Genomic DNA, 14,719 nt, shown 5'->3' with positions numbered 1-14,719 from the left:
AAGTTTAGTTACAGAAAGGGCAGCTATGTTTTAAATTTTTAAGAATCGACAGTCGATGGTATCGAAAATAAGTTATCATGTCACCCCAGAGTATAGGTGCGCAAAGCCTGAAACCTGAACCTGAACCTTTAGATATAAGGTAACATCCTTAAGTACAAGTTGCAAAACATAATTGTTCAGCTTCAGAGGTGAAACTCATGAGGCAAAAAATCATGCTTACGAGTCTAACGAGTTAATATTTACCAGTCCGTAACAGACCTGAATCGATTCAGATATATTCAGAATTCCAAGACCTTTGAAATGAATCTAAACCTGCCACAATCAGTTAAGAAATACATTTTCGGTTCTCATTAATCCTTGAATTTGACAAAACGTCACTGGAGATCCCAGGATTACTAATCATCATAACAAGGACTTTACGTACTAGAAATTTACTCTTATGCAATTATAATAACGGTCATTACATGAGTCATGCCCTCCACGAGATCGTGAGAAGAAGGAGAATATAAGGAATAAACCCTTTAAAGATGAGTGGGACACCGGTGTCTAAAAAACAAAACCACTTGTTTTAAATATAGAAAGTTACATTTGAACCCTAAATAGTCCGAAAAATTGGTTTTTATTTTTGGGATATCACTATACCATTCATCCTTAAAGGGTTAAGACAACAGTCTGTGTTTGAACGTGGAATGAGAAGTGAGAAGCTAGGAGTTCTAGGCTCCTAAATGGGTTATTCCAGAGCCAGGGACTATAGGGGAGACCGAGGTACCATTATCCAGGGGTAGAATTAGACAGTGGATTTTTCTCGTTTCCCTTGAAATGTGGATTGATCAAAGTATTTTTTTAATGAAAGTAGGAACTCATCCCCATATTTCTAGAAATATTTATAAGTCTGATCCTGTTATAAAATTGTAATTTTGATGTTACAATTTTTGGCCCAATACTTGGTTTTCTGAGCTTCTAGACAAGATGTCATAGTTTTATCTCGTTTCTGGTTTAATAATGTGAATTAAGAAATATTTTTCACTTAGATAATAATTATCTACTTTTTTTATTTAAGATAATAATGTAGATTGTAGATAATAATAATTTAGTGCAGATGTAACCACTCTTCCGTGGCGGGCTGAAACTATCAATGATTTTTCACTAATACAGTGGACTCTCTCAAATTCGGGCATATGGGACCGAAATGTCAGCCAAATTAGACAGAAATCTGGGCGACAAAGTTTTTGAAATGCAACGAATTTTTATGCATGTGCTTATAGATATTGAATTTACACACTCATATCGTAAATTGCATGAAAATCCCTCAATAATGCAAAATCACATCAAAACTAAGACAAACCATGACAAATTTGAGCATATTTGATTCGTTTGATAATCATAATCAAACTTGAAAAATGACAACAAACTTTTTTCAAATGTAGGGGAAGTGCTCATAATTTTGGACAGTCTGCATATAAGCATCGATATCCTAAGTTTGAAGTGCCATATTTTCAATACTAATTGACTTTTCTTGTTACTCTCTTTTCATAAGGATTGTTTAGAAACTTGGCAAGCTATTTATCATCTCATTTTGACTAAAATTAGTTTTAATACGTTTAAAAATGAATTGATATGTAGAGGTGAATTTGACTCTTATTTTGGACAACTTGGTTATTAATTTTTACAACTTGTCTGTAAATTTGGACAGATAATCCCCCTCAACAGAGGATGCCCATTGTTCTTCATTTCATGAACCAGTCTTACCAAGTCCTCTTCCTGGTCATGTAAGGGAAACGTGGAATGTCAAAAGAAGCCCGGAAACTTTGAATATCATTCATTAAAGTGAGTTGACTTCGATACTCCAAGTACGTGCAGATTCGCTCATTCCCTGACCTTTCCGGGAGCCTTTCAAGGCATTTCTCGCTGCATCTCTTTCGTAGAGATGATGCTCCTTTGTTTCTCCAGGCATTTGTCCAACCTAGTCATCACAAAAGCTAAAATTTCACGAAATTTCGTGAGAAAAACACCTGTCCAAAATAAGAATCATCACCTCACTGGTGAATGTCTTAAAAAATTTCCCATTTTTCACACGAAAAATATAATTCACAAGGCAAATCTCACTTCAGGTCAAATGTACAAATCATCAGTAACGTGAATCAACACAATATTCAATGAATTTTCAATAATATCACTCAAAAACAGCGAACAAACTTTATTAGTACTTCACCAAAACTAAATAAGACTGAAGTAAGCCACGAAGTTCTGTCATATTTCTCGTAAGTAATTGCTCACACTGAATTTTCAACAAAGCAATTTCAACTCAAATCATATTCAAATTTTAACGTATTTAGTGTTAAAATCTTCCAAAAAGAACAAATATTTAGATAGAATTCATTATTCATCAAATATTGGAATAAAAATCCATCATTTTAATCAATTTATTTTTAGTGTCCAATGTTATCCTCAAAGTGTCCAAAATAAGAAACTGGACAAAATTATAAGCATTTCCCCTAACCGCTGCCCGAATTAAAAAGTAGCCCGATCTTAAAAGAACCGAATTTGCGAGAGTCTACTGTACCTGGATAATTGTTAGATGAAAAAGTAGTAGTAATAGGTAGATGAAGTTCGAAGGGAGAGCACTTTCCCCTACTATAAGTAAGATTCTTACATTCAGTATAGTAGTTTGAAGGTTGATATAGAGGATATTAGAGAGACTAAATAAAATACAATATCTATGGACTATGTATTCTCTCATTTCTCCCTCTTTGAATTCAAATAGCAAAAGTCCGATAAAGAATTTTATTGAATTAGTAATATGCAACGATTACCTTAAAAATCGATTTTTCACACAAGTTCAAGCACTTTTGATTTGAAGCTCTTCAACTTCTAGACTATGTTGTGAAAAAATAACACAATGGTGCTACCCCAAAGTTTTCATGTATATTCGAAAACTTTTCTGTAATTAAAATTTTGCAAGTTTAAACTGAAATTTCATATTATAATTAGTTACTTGGCATCAGCTTATGATGCCTGAAATATTAACATTAATAAGGATAGGTAAATTTTCATGAGAAATCAGTTGCAATATGAAGCAAGTGAACAATATCCTGTAAAGGCGAAATGAGTGTTCTTGAATTACTGACTTCAGGCTTGGTAACATACTCAAGTATCTATTGAGAATATGCAATTCTGATTTTCATGCATTGATAAGCTTAAAATACAATATAATCAGTTGTTTCACATCAAAGGATGTTTATTCTCATAATTCTGAGATATATCGTTAACCATATTTGGGACTCAATTTTTAAACTAATTTCTGTAACCTAAGTTGCATTGTATAAGATTGTTTTTGACAATTTCCTTTATAGTTTGGAATAGGGATTATGAATATTATTACTGGAACTAATTTGAAGTTTTAAACTTCTAAGAGGGAAACATTAATAAGAAGTATATGCCTTCAAATAATCTGAATTTCTTTTATTTAACCTAAGAGATTTACACATAATTATCAATAATTGATAATAAGGTAAATAATATTTAATAGAAAGGTATTAGTCTCGAATTTCTAAGTTCGAAGGGAGAGTATTTTTACTTACTAATCCATAGTAAAAATCATAAAACTATTAAAATATTTCCGTGCTCTTTTGTTCAAGATTGAATAACTTGTTATCGTAAAGAACATGGGCATTAAAAATTTATAAACTTAACTAAAACATACGAGGGCTAAACTGGTATGCAATTCTAACCAACTTTATATGTGAAACTAGCTTTTGCTACTAGTTCGGAATATTAAGAACAATAGCTAAAAGCATGATTCATATTTTACAATCGGAAAATTGATTCAAAATCGTAATACAAATTAATATCTAAAAAAAAATTATGTGATAAAAACTTTTCAACAAAAAATTCCTCTGGAGTTGAAACTAATAACAAATTGAAGACTAACCATTTATCTTAAAAAAAATAATAAAGAGATCGTGGAATAATGGTCTAATTACTTGACAATCTGCATTTTGCGGTTGCCATCGACTGCACGACAGAGCCCATGGGAAATCGGTAGAAGATCCCTAATTAATAATTATATAATACCGCTTGTAATACCTGTAGGTACTACTCTTTAATAAATAAGTCGGCGACCGTTATTCTTTCAACCCCTTGGCTAACGTTTAGTATAGAAAACCCGTTTTTGAATATCCTGTAATATTTTCATAGAATGCGCTGAGAGATTCTTTTATTTTTAAATATAATTCTATCGGGTCCCAGTTGATAATCCTGAATCTAAAAATTTCAAAATCCGCTTGTAATTTTAGATGTTCAGAATTTTGGCCCATTCGGGATTTGGACCCATTCTCAGTTTTGGCTCTACGAGATCATAACTATTCGGTTTTGACCCATTCGGGATTTGGCTTTTCGATCTATTCCGGGTATTAACTCATTTAGGATTTTTGTTGTTTCGGGATTTTGACCTATTTAGGATTTTGGATATCAATCATTCGGAATTTTGATTTTTTGAGATTCGGAATTTGGCTCTTTGAGATTTCGATTTATTTGGGATTTTTACTTATTCTGAATTTTGATTTTTCGAGATTCAGAATTTTAACGCTTTCGGAATTTGGCTCTTTCGGATTTTCACCTGTTCGTAATTTTACCCATTCGACTTTTAGAATTTAACCCTTTCGGAATTTTGACTCTTTGGGAGATCGACATAATCGGGATTTTTACTTATTCGGAATTTTGATTTTTCGGGATTCAGAATTTTAACCCTTTTAGAATTTTGACTCTGCGGGATATCTATTTATTCGGGATTTTTTCTCATTCTGAATTTTAATTTTGCTAGATTCAGAATTTTAAACCTTTCTGAATTTTGACTCTTCGAGATATCGATTTATTCGGAATTTTTTTCATTCGGAATTTTTACTCTGCTAGATTCAGAATTTTAAACTTTTCAGAATCTTTACTCTTCGGGATATCGACCTATTCGGTATTTTGACCCATTCAGGGCTTTGTCTAGCATTTCTACATCGCCAGATTTTTTATCATTTATCATTCAGAGTTTTGTCATAGGCTGCCACCGATTTGTATCGATTTCACTGGAATTTGATTATTCCTTTAAATGGTTTTCCAAAGGTAATAACTCCAAAAGCATAACTGGTTATGCCAAGTAAGGATTTACTTGAAAGGTCTTTGAATTCTGGACGATTTTTAATCCAGTTTATTCAAAATTTTATAATCCATTCAGTATAGGCTAATTATGTAAGATTCTTAATAATCTCACCTATTTTGAAATTCTAAAGAAATTTTGCAAAGAGTTTATTATTTGTTAATATTATAATGCTATAGGATTAGAATTTTGCAGTGCGTATATAATTGATCATTACAGGAAAATTAAATATGTTCCTCTCCTTGAAGTTTTAGCTATAAAGGCCAAACTTAGATTGTTTTTGTCACAATTTCACAAGGGTATTTTAAAAAGTGATATGACATAATTTTGGGATATCAATCCGATTTACTAAGGAAGGTTTTTAGTTATGTTGCCTCAAGAGACAAAACTCATCTAAAATTCTACAGAAAAAGGTCTTCCATTTTCTTAAATTTTCATATAGAAGTGGTTGAACAGGGGCTTTTCCTTGCATGTAATATTCACTTTGTTGTCTCTTCCTTTTTTTTTTGCCCAACAAGACAGACAAATTTAGCTTTTTGAATCATTACGCTTCTTAACCTTGGGCTAAATTAAAGGGGATTATATACATTAATTTGCTAAAGGAAGACTTTATAAACATATTTCTGTATGTTTTCGTCTTGGGAAAGTCCATAAGATTACCCCAGATGGTTTTTGATAAACTTGTGAGTTTGCATTTGAAATAAATTTGTGTTAATCTAAGAGAAGGGAAAGGTAACACTAGGAAAATGGAAATGAATATTTCATTAGTCAATCTCCATTGCTGTTCATTCTTCTCTCACTCACTGTTATTTGATGTACTCAATGTGAAATTGTAACTTTAGGACAATGTTGAAGGTACAAAAGTTTCTTTTACGCTTCAACACACAAAACTTATGCTCCAGAAAAGTATGAAATTCAAATTAAGAAAAAAAAACGATGAAGCTCAGGAGAATGGCAGGTTCATAACGAGGGTTGAGGATTAGGATCAAAACCAAAATGCAAGATTTACCTTATATTGCTCGACTTCTACAGAGGTTTAAGGGCTTTAAGCAGAGTATTTCGAATCCATTTGCGACAAATTTGGATTTAAGAAAAAAGATATTACTTATATTTAATTAAAATTTACTTTAAAAAAAGTTGCGGATAGTAAAAGGAATAAAAAATAAACCTTTTTAGTTTCTTAGATAAAACGGAAAGACAATTTTAAAAAGCAAAGTTTATTCAGGTCTTCAAAATTTACAAAGGTAAAAGAAGCTTAAAATGGCCAAAAGTGTTTAGTCTACCCTAGGCTAAAATAATTTTAGGATTTAGTGTTTAATGAATTACATTATAATTTTTGCAAAACCAATTTTAAGGACATTGTATTGAACATACAACTTCGAGTGTTCAGTAAAGTGTTTTTCATTTGACTACAATTTTTTTCTCAGCAATGGCTCGTATCTAATCACAATCTCAAACAATAATTACTTGAAAAACCTTTTTGAATATTTGAGTTAAGAACTTTCACAATTGCTTTTCTCGGAGAACTGATTGTTTGATATTAATTCACCAGACCATCAGTCTCTGTCGACTGAAAGTGAATATAGGTATGTTCTTGAAGGAACTAAAATCCCTTCTTGTTTCCTTCCTGAATTAAATTTATTCTCGAAATTGGTAAAGTTTTGACCTAACTTTAATTTTATGCACGAAAGTGGACTCATCGAAGCGTGAAATGTGATTTTGTGTGTCTTCAGAAGCACAAAAGATTTATCCATAAAAGTGTAAAGGTGCGATAGTGGCATTAAATTGAAATTGAGGGTGTTAGGAGTTCAAGGAGGAGACACTGCCATCTGACCAGCTGAGGAGGATGCTCAAGGGAATGGGGATAGTGACTACAACATTGGGAGGCACAAAAACAAGCATATACGGCACTAGTGGAATGCCCAGGCAGTACTGATAGCACGCCTACGGACCTCCATATGCTATCACTCTTGCTTTCGCAGAACTCCATCACGACTGACATGAATAGGAGTGAGCAGGAGAATCTCTTTCGGCAGGCGCACGATATTCGGTTGAAGCAGGAGGAGAGGGCACGTCAACAGAGACCCAGGCACTACTCCCACGGAAATATCCGACATCTGGCCACCCTGCACTCAGCCGACACGAGATCAGTGGGTGCTGGGGTGCGCGATGATCTCATGCTGTCGGTGCTGAAGAGTCCACTCCTCATCGAACGTCGTCATTCGCCGGCTACCCAGGCTCCCATCATCTCCACCACGAGATGTGCCTATGCTGCCCTACGTGGTTCGGAAGATGAACTTGTGGACGACACAACGGCTCAGGCTGGTAATCCTGGGCCAACCTTTCACTTCTTGAAGCGCTTCCGTCCGAACACCTCGCCACGCTTTGAGGGACGCTCTCGACGCGTGTCTGCACCCCTCAAGCACAAGAACCGACCTCGATCTCACATCAAAGCCAACATCATCGATCCTGCATCTCCGGGGAATGGTAATCACTTTCCCTTATATACAAACATTAAATCTATTACCCTTTCTTTGGGATGTCTCTTGAATAACCTAGTATATTTTTAAAGTAGTTCATACCCGATGATATCATCTATTATTATGCTTCAATATCCTTTATACCAACTTGATAAAACTAATTTTGTTAGGTATAAAGTAGAAGTATGCAAAGAGATAAGATTAATCTCCACTCATAATTTAATCATTATCACTTCGGTTTGAATTCATAAAACTATCCACAATAAATAATCTGGGTTCTGTCAATATCTGGATGATCTGGATACTGTCATTTACTATGAGCCTACCACATCTCCGAATTAATTGGTGGGCCGCTCTTCAATTTCCTTATCACAAAGTGTACACAATAAAGCGGTCTCTAAACCAAGGAGATAGTCCAGTTCCAGAAGGTCTCAAAATCCAAAATAAAAAAAAACGATTTTTTAGAATTTTTAAAATCTAGTACGTGTTGTACACACCTGCGGCTTAAGCCAAGAGAATGCATAACGTATTTAATCAAAATAATTAGACCACATTCTCATAAATTTCTCATTAAGCCGTCTCTCGATTTAAGCTGTAAGTTTGTCTAGCGTATTAGATCTTTGTCCTTAAGGGGTTTCAAAATTTTTTTTCAGCAGAAAAAAAAATTAAATTCAAAGAAATATAAAAGTACATAATTTAAAAACTATTTTTCGTGATTTAAACACAGTGATATCTTCTTAAATTTTAATTTAAAGAAATCCATAAATTCAGTCATTGGGATCATCTTTTTGAAAGAAAAACCTTACTTTTTCGGTGAATAATATTACTCAGTGTAAATTCAACTAAAATCAAAAAATTAAACTTTTTATATTACCTGATTTTCTTAAATTTTCTAAAGTACATATAGTTGAAGTGCTATGAATACTTGTATAGGCTAACAGCTTGAATTAAATAAATTTCTTATTATGTTAAAAAAAAATTTGTAGAGGAAATATGCTGATTTTTAGTCTTTTTCACACACATAATCCCTTAAACCTGGGTCTTAAGTCAAAAGTATCAAAAAATCTTGATTTATATGAAATTTCACAAGCTAAACCATATGTCTGAAGCCCTAGGTCTGAAGCCTTAGTTTTGAAGTCGCTAGAACAATTTTAAATTACGAAATTGAATATTTGAAAAAAAAATACTACGCAATATCAAAATTATTTTATTAAAAGTGAATAAGATTGAAAGGAAAATTATATTAGGCCACGCCCTCTGTCACACGACCAACGTCTCAGACGAATATGTGAGGACTGGCAGGATCATAGTCCTATACAGCAGTAGCTGAGACAAAGTAAAACAAAACGAAAATTTAAAATTTTTCTCTGGACTAAGGGAAGAGTACCCCGGATCGGAATGTTAAGAGACATGCTCCATATTTATTTGAAAATATAATCCACAAAACATTATTTGGTATTTTTATGTATGCTAATTGATACATTAGTGATCCTTTTAACTGTATTTGTGCTTTTGAATTATTAATTTTTACAATAAATTAATAAAAAATATGTGTATTTGCAAACTTGCACTCTGTACCTCGGATCGTCAGGAATTTAATCAAGTGTCTCAGGGAAAATTGGTTTTATAAATTAAATCTGAGTTAATGCACTGTATTCTTGTGAGAGTTAAATGGTGAAAAATAGTTAATAATTTAAAAAAAATCATTTAATTTGGAGCAACAATGTGGTATTAACCTGACGATCCGAGGAACACTGCCGATCGCTGGTACTCTTCCCTTATATCAAAATCAACTTATAGAAAATGGCTAAAAAATTACATTTCTCTTTGAGATAGAGAAAAATAGATGTTGGCCACTTTGTCAAAGTTGTAGAACGATAAATTCATCAAATTTTTTTTTAGAAGAATAGTCCTTATACTCAGAAAAACCTTTTAAAACGAAATTGATATTAAATTGTTAAATGATGAGATAGAAATAGAAATGAGTAAAACTCCTACCATTAATACAAAAGACAGATAAAACATTTCGTTGAATGATCTCTAATTTTATTTATTTAATTATTCTTTACTCTTTATAGTTTTTTAATCAACTTCCTCCTAGGAATTTTTACCTACTTCCTACTTCACCTCGATTTGTGATAAGGGAACGGAGGGGCTCCTTCAGGCCTGCATGAATTTAGTAGATATTTTTTTTTTTTTTTCAGGACAATAAAGTAACATATTAAGATCGTGCTGTATATTTCTTAAATAGTCTATACGAAAAATAAATCATAGGCTTAGTTATATCCCCTGGACGAGCTTATGGCTTAAGCCGAGAGACTGGTTAGTGGGAAAGTGATGGGAATGTAGTTTAATCATTAGTTTGATTATATTTATGTTAAGCCGTCTCTCGGCATAAACTGTCAGCCTGTCCAACATTTTTGCTTAAAAATAGTTTGTGAACACTTAGGAAAAGGAGTCTTAAAGAAAATTTCTACCTAAATTGCCCAATCTACTTCTAAACCGATTAAGATAGTACATATTGCAAAATCCTAACAATTTGTCATATTTGTCATAAAAATCCTTAGAAACTCACTGTAGAATTTGTAAGAGTCCGAGATTTTAATCGTGAAAACTATGCGAAACGTATAGGAGAGTTCGGGGTAATTTCTCGCACGCATTCTTTTTCGCAAATAAAGATTATTAGGACGAAAGATAAATATTTAGGAATTGTCCTGTGTATTTTCATAATTAGGAATTTGAAAGAACTTTAAGAGAATCAGTAACTTCTACAACTACATTTTTAGAGAATTGTAGTATATTCAGCAATTAGAGAAAAATGGCTATGGAAGACTGGAGCTTAAAGTCACAAATCGAAAATGCCAAAATTCAATATCTTCCAAGATAAAAAAAAAGATAGCGGCTTAAAGTTTTTTCAATAGAAATCCTCCATAAACTTTCTTCAAAGTAGTAAGTTTCTCAGAATTCGAAAGAGGGAATTTAGAAAATACGAAATATTGAAATATTTTTCTTACAGCATCAGGTATCAATTTTTACCTGCTTATTTTCGAAAATTAAAAGAAATTCCAAAGATTCTTTTCTTTAGAAATCATTTTATTAAAAATGACCACTTGGGGTAAAAAGTAACAAAAGGTATGGGACACTCTGGTAGCTTAAAAAAAATGCAATATTTAACGTACTCAATCATCGCTGACTATTCATTAAAATGATCCACGGACTTCATTGAGGTTTTAAAGCAGACCTGTGCTCGTTAAAATTCGTGTAATATAGGAAATTTTGTGTTGATAATTTTAATGGAAATTACAGATAGCCATACTGGTAACACTAATCCCGCTCATTCACGGTGCCATGATAAATATTTTTGCGCCAAAAAGACATAACAGAAACAGACATAAAAACTCATATAGAAAGAAATTTTCTTTTTTATATCTTTGTCGGAAGACGGATAGCTCTTCACTACACACCCTTTTACATGAAACTTGCAGAAATACAAAGAAATTAAATGCAAATATCACTTCAAATGGAAAGTTCTTAAATCTTAACTCAGTTATTTAAGTTCTTAAATAACTCACTTGACAAACGTCTGGCGGCGCTGCGGTTGCAAAAAATCTCTGAAATGCGACAAAATATTTTCTTCTCTATTTTATCCTTATTAGCAAGTCGTGTCCCTTCGTGTAATATGTACTTTTGCATTCCTTATTAACCAAAATAGTGTTGTACAAAAGGGTTTTTCTCAGACCTATCCTGAATTTTGGGACAGCTCAAAAGAATATGAGTCTTCAAAATCTCATCCCAGTGTTTTTGTTGTAATATCGACAATTACTCACAATTAACCCAAATTAAGGAATTAAACAATTTTCACATTAAAAAACCTCTCATTTTCTCTATGTGAATTTTCGCGGCATTTCGAAGAATGCCAACAGGCACCACCAAATTCACTTCGACTTTTCTTTTAGCTCAGCTCTGTTTAAAGCATTATCCATTTACTTTTAAATAAATAATTGATTCTATTGATTAATTGGTTCTAACTATAATAACGTTCTCTGATCACACAAAGCTTTGAATGCTTTCAAAGCTTTAAAGATTTTGGCTATAAAGGGCACAATGAGTTTAAAGTTTAAAATACGTAGTTTAATGACATGAGCATAATTTTTGCCGCTCAAAATCAGATATTCCACGTAATTATATTACAAATTTTGGCATTTTAATTTTTCTGCATTCTCTATAAAAGAAAGTTAGTGAAATAGAACCTCCGTCATGTGCAGCATTTTTGTAATTTTGCCTCGAGTGATTTTTGAGTCAAGCAAAATACACGATAAGTAAATAAAAATAAAAGATGATATATCATATTTTTAATAAAACAACTTTCTAACTTTCTGTAATTCTAAACAAAATCAAAATACTTAAATCTGCTTTTAGTTTGTAAATGTTTCAAAGCATTCAACATGTAAATATTTCCTTAAAGAAACTTTCTACAGGGGTATTATTCTTATACCCGCATAAATTATTCAACCCTCATCATAAAGTCAGAATTCTTACTTCCACTAATAATTCCATCATGCGTAAAATCAAACCATTTTAAATTAATCGATTAGAGTTTCAGTTGACGCAATATCCTAAAATTTATGAGGTGGTACCTATATTTATTTATAAGCAGCGCAGAATTAAATATGAATATCATGAATGAAAATTTTGTTGAGAGAAGTTTCTGGCAGGTATTTTGTAAATGAAATGAGAATTGAGAATTTAATAATTTAATTTTGCAAAGAACACTTCAACAGTTTCAAAAGTCTTTGAGAATTTTTTGCTGATTACCTTTACCACTTAATTTTTCAACATCAATCAATTTTTTAACAAAACAGACACAAAACCAAAAAATAGACAAAAATAGTATAGAAAAGTGCGTCACGAATATTCATAATATTTTGGAGTAATATTTTGAAATGGAGGTTGTTACTAATATCAACGCAAATATAATAATTCTAAATGGAAATTTGTATCAAGGACCAATATGTGAAATTGATTTAACTCTATCACATTTATAAATTTGAATATTCCTAAAATACAAAATGTCAATATGAAAAATTTTAAATATTTTTTATTGCTTTATCATTTTGAAATTAAAATAAACAATTGTGGTATATTTGATAATATAGTTTGAATTGAGAAAAATACATAAAAAATATGTACTGAAAACATTCAATTAAGTTATTAAAGTCCTATTTGAAGAAGAAATTTCCAATTGCCTGAATAACATAGCATATTATTCTTTTTTTTCTAAATCGAAAATTGAAAAGCTAATATAGGAAAACTCTACAAGTTTTAGTTCGTTAAAACTTTGGGAGAATGTTATGAATATCTATCTGAAAAGATAAACTTCAGTTTGTAGACATTTCATCATGTTAAAGTGCTTAAACTTGAAAATTTCATAACAGTCACTATTTATTTTTACTTTGCTCAAAGAATTCAAATATTGTCTCCTCTTTGTAAAGCAGATGATGTATATAGCGTTGCTTATAGTGAAAATTTAATACAGGACGACAAATAGTAGCATCGTACGGGACAAAGCATTTTCAATTTCAATAGCTTTCTCTATATAATGCTGAAAATTTTAAGACGTGATATTTGAAGCATTGTAATCCAAAATTGAGAGCTCACAAAAGTTTTGGAATGTGCTGCATGCCCTGAGCATGTTTATATCGTAGGTGAATTTTCTTCATGCATTATGGTATAGGAATTGGGTCATGATATGGCAACACATGTACAATTATAACTAACTCCAGGACACATCTATTCAGAAACTCTATTCATTTCACTGGCTACAGAGCTTTCAAAGTTGAGGACACTGTGGTAGGACAAACTTTGCTGTTGAAAGAAATTCAAATTTAAACTAAGATTTAGCGACTGGAATTGTAATTAACCAAATGGCAAAAGTTTATAAACTGAAATCAAATGCTCTTTTAATGCGAAAGCGCTAATTAAAGTCTAACTTTCAAAGTTTAAGCACTTTTCGGGTGCTCACAGCCGGAGTACCTCCAAGAGAAGAGGTATTCGTAGAGTAGTTTCGAAAGCTGAAGGAAAAATATTTTCACTTCTTGTTTCGTCCGCGTGGTGGCTTAAGTATTTACTGTTCGAATTTCGAAAAGTCGAGTCACGTGGAGAAAAGTCAAAGGAAAAAGGTTCAGAACGGTTCTGTCCAATTTTGGCTATATGGATTCGAGTGAATCCGACAGCCTAAACATAAAATGAAAGAATAAGAAAAAAAGAAGTTCCTATTCAAGTATTAAATTTATTCACTAACTGAGTAACTCGTTTGACAGTGTCATACTCTTGTGGCATTTCATAATTTTTATAACAGTTCACAAATTTTCTATTACGTAAATTCGATATTTTTTTAATTTTTCGAACATCACTGAAAGCACCTGAATCAATAAATCCGGAGGGTAAGTAAGAATAAAAACTTTTATAGCCAAATTCAATTTTATTTATAGAGACAGCGCTGATAAAAGTCGACGTAGGCTTTTCAACGATTATCCAACTTCTTTATCCCGTTTAAAGAGCAGAATTTCGAAAACTCTCCAAAATAGGCCCTGATTTAAAATTTTAATTTGAAATTTGAGAAAAATCGCTAATCGGTGAGCCATTTCTTTGGTTAGAACTCCCTTTTATCCTCTAGGAGAATTCTGTAATATTCTGGAAATTCCATAATACAAATTTTGTTCGAATCTCAGAAAAGCTTTTTCGAAAAATTGATTCTGTAGCCGTGACATTGTCATTTCTGCGCAATCCAAATGACAATGAATTTTCAGCTATTATCTATGTCAAATAATTCATACAGAAAAGCTTTATATTTTCAAAGACATTTTAAAATTATTGGACCTAATCATTAAGCTTTATGTTAGGTGGTAATACAGTACACTCTCGCTTGTCCGTGCACTCTTTTTCCGAGTGACATAAAAAAGTCCGTGAGACAGTTAAATTTAAAAAATTTTGTTGACATATTATTCCCGTTTTGGGTTTTTTTTGTTAAAGCAAATGTGCTCTATCTTTTGTAATTCTTTCTCAGTGTAACTTTTTTGGATAGTACGCATGT

General features: G+C 32.1%; 1 protein-coding gene across 2 annotated transcripts in view; it reads left to right on the top strand.

The window, feature by feature from the left end:
* The window catches only part of LOC129802082 (potassium voltage-gated channel subfamily KQT member 1-like), a 49,720-nt gene that overhangs the window by 13,166 nt on the left and 21,835 nt on the right, over positions 1-14,719 (top strand). For both annotated transcript variants that reach the window (XR_008751753.1, XM_055847648.1), the window contains exon 2: positions 6,838-7,633. Coding sequence is in view for 1 of the 2 variants with exons in the window: in XM_055847648.1 (XP_055703623.1) it covers positions 7,105-7,633 (529 nt within the window). In the remaining variant the exon portion in view is untranslated. The remainder of the gene's footprint in view (positions 1-6,837; positions 7,634-14,719) is intronic.

This window comes from Phlebotomus papatasi, chromosome 2 (assembly GCF_024763615.1).
Source record: "Phlebotomus papatasi isolate M1 chromosome 2, Ppap_2.1, whole genome shotgun sequence".
Classification (NCBI taxonomy): domain Eukaryota; kingdom Metazoa; phylum Arthropoda; class Insecta; order Diptera; family Psychodidae; genus Phlebotomus; species Phlebotomus papatasi.
The sequence above is the reverse complement of the archived record's forward strand: the minus strand, read 5'-3'. Positions and strand labels throughout refer to the sequence as shown.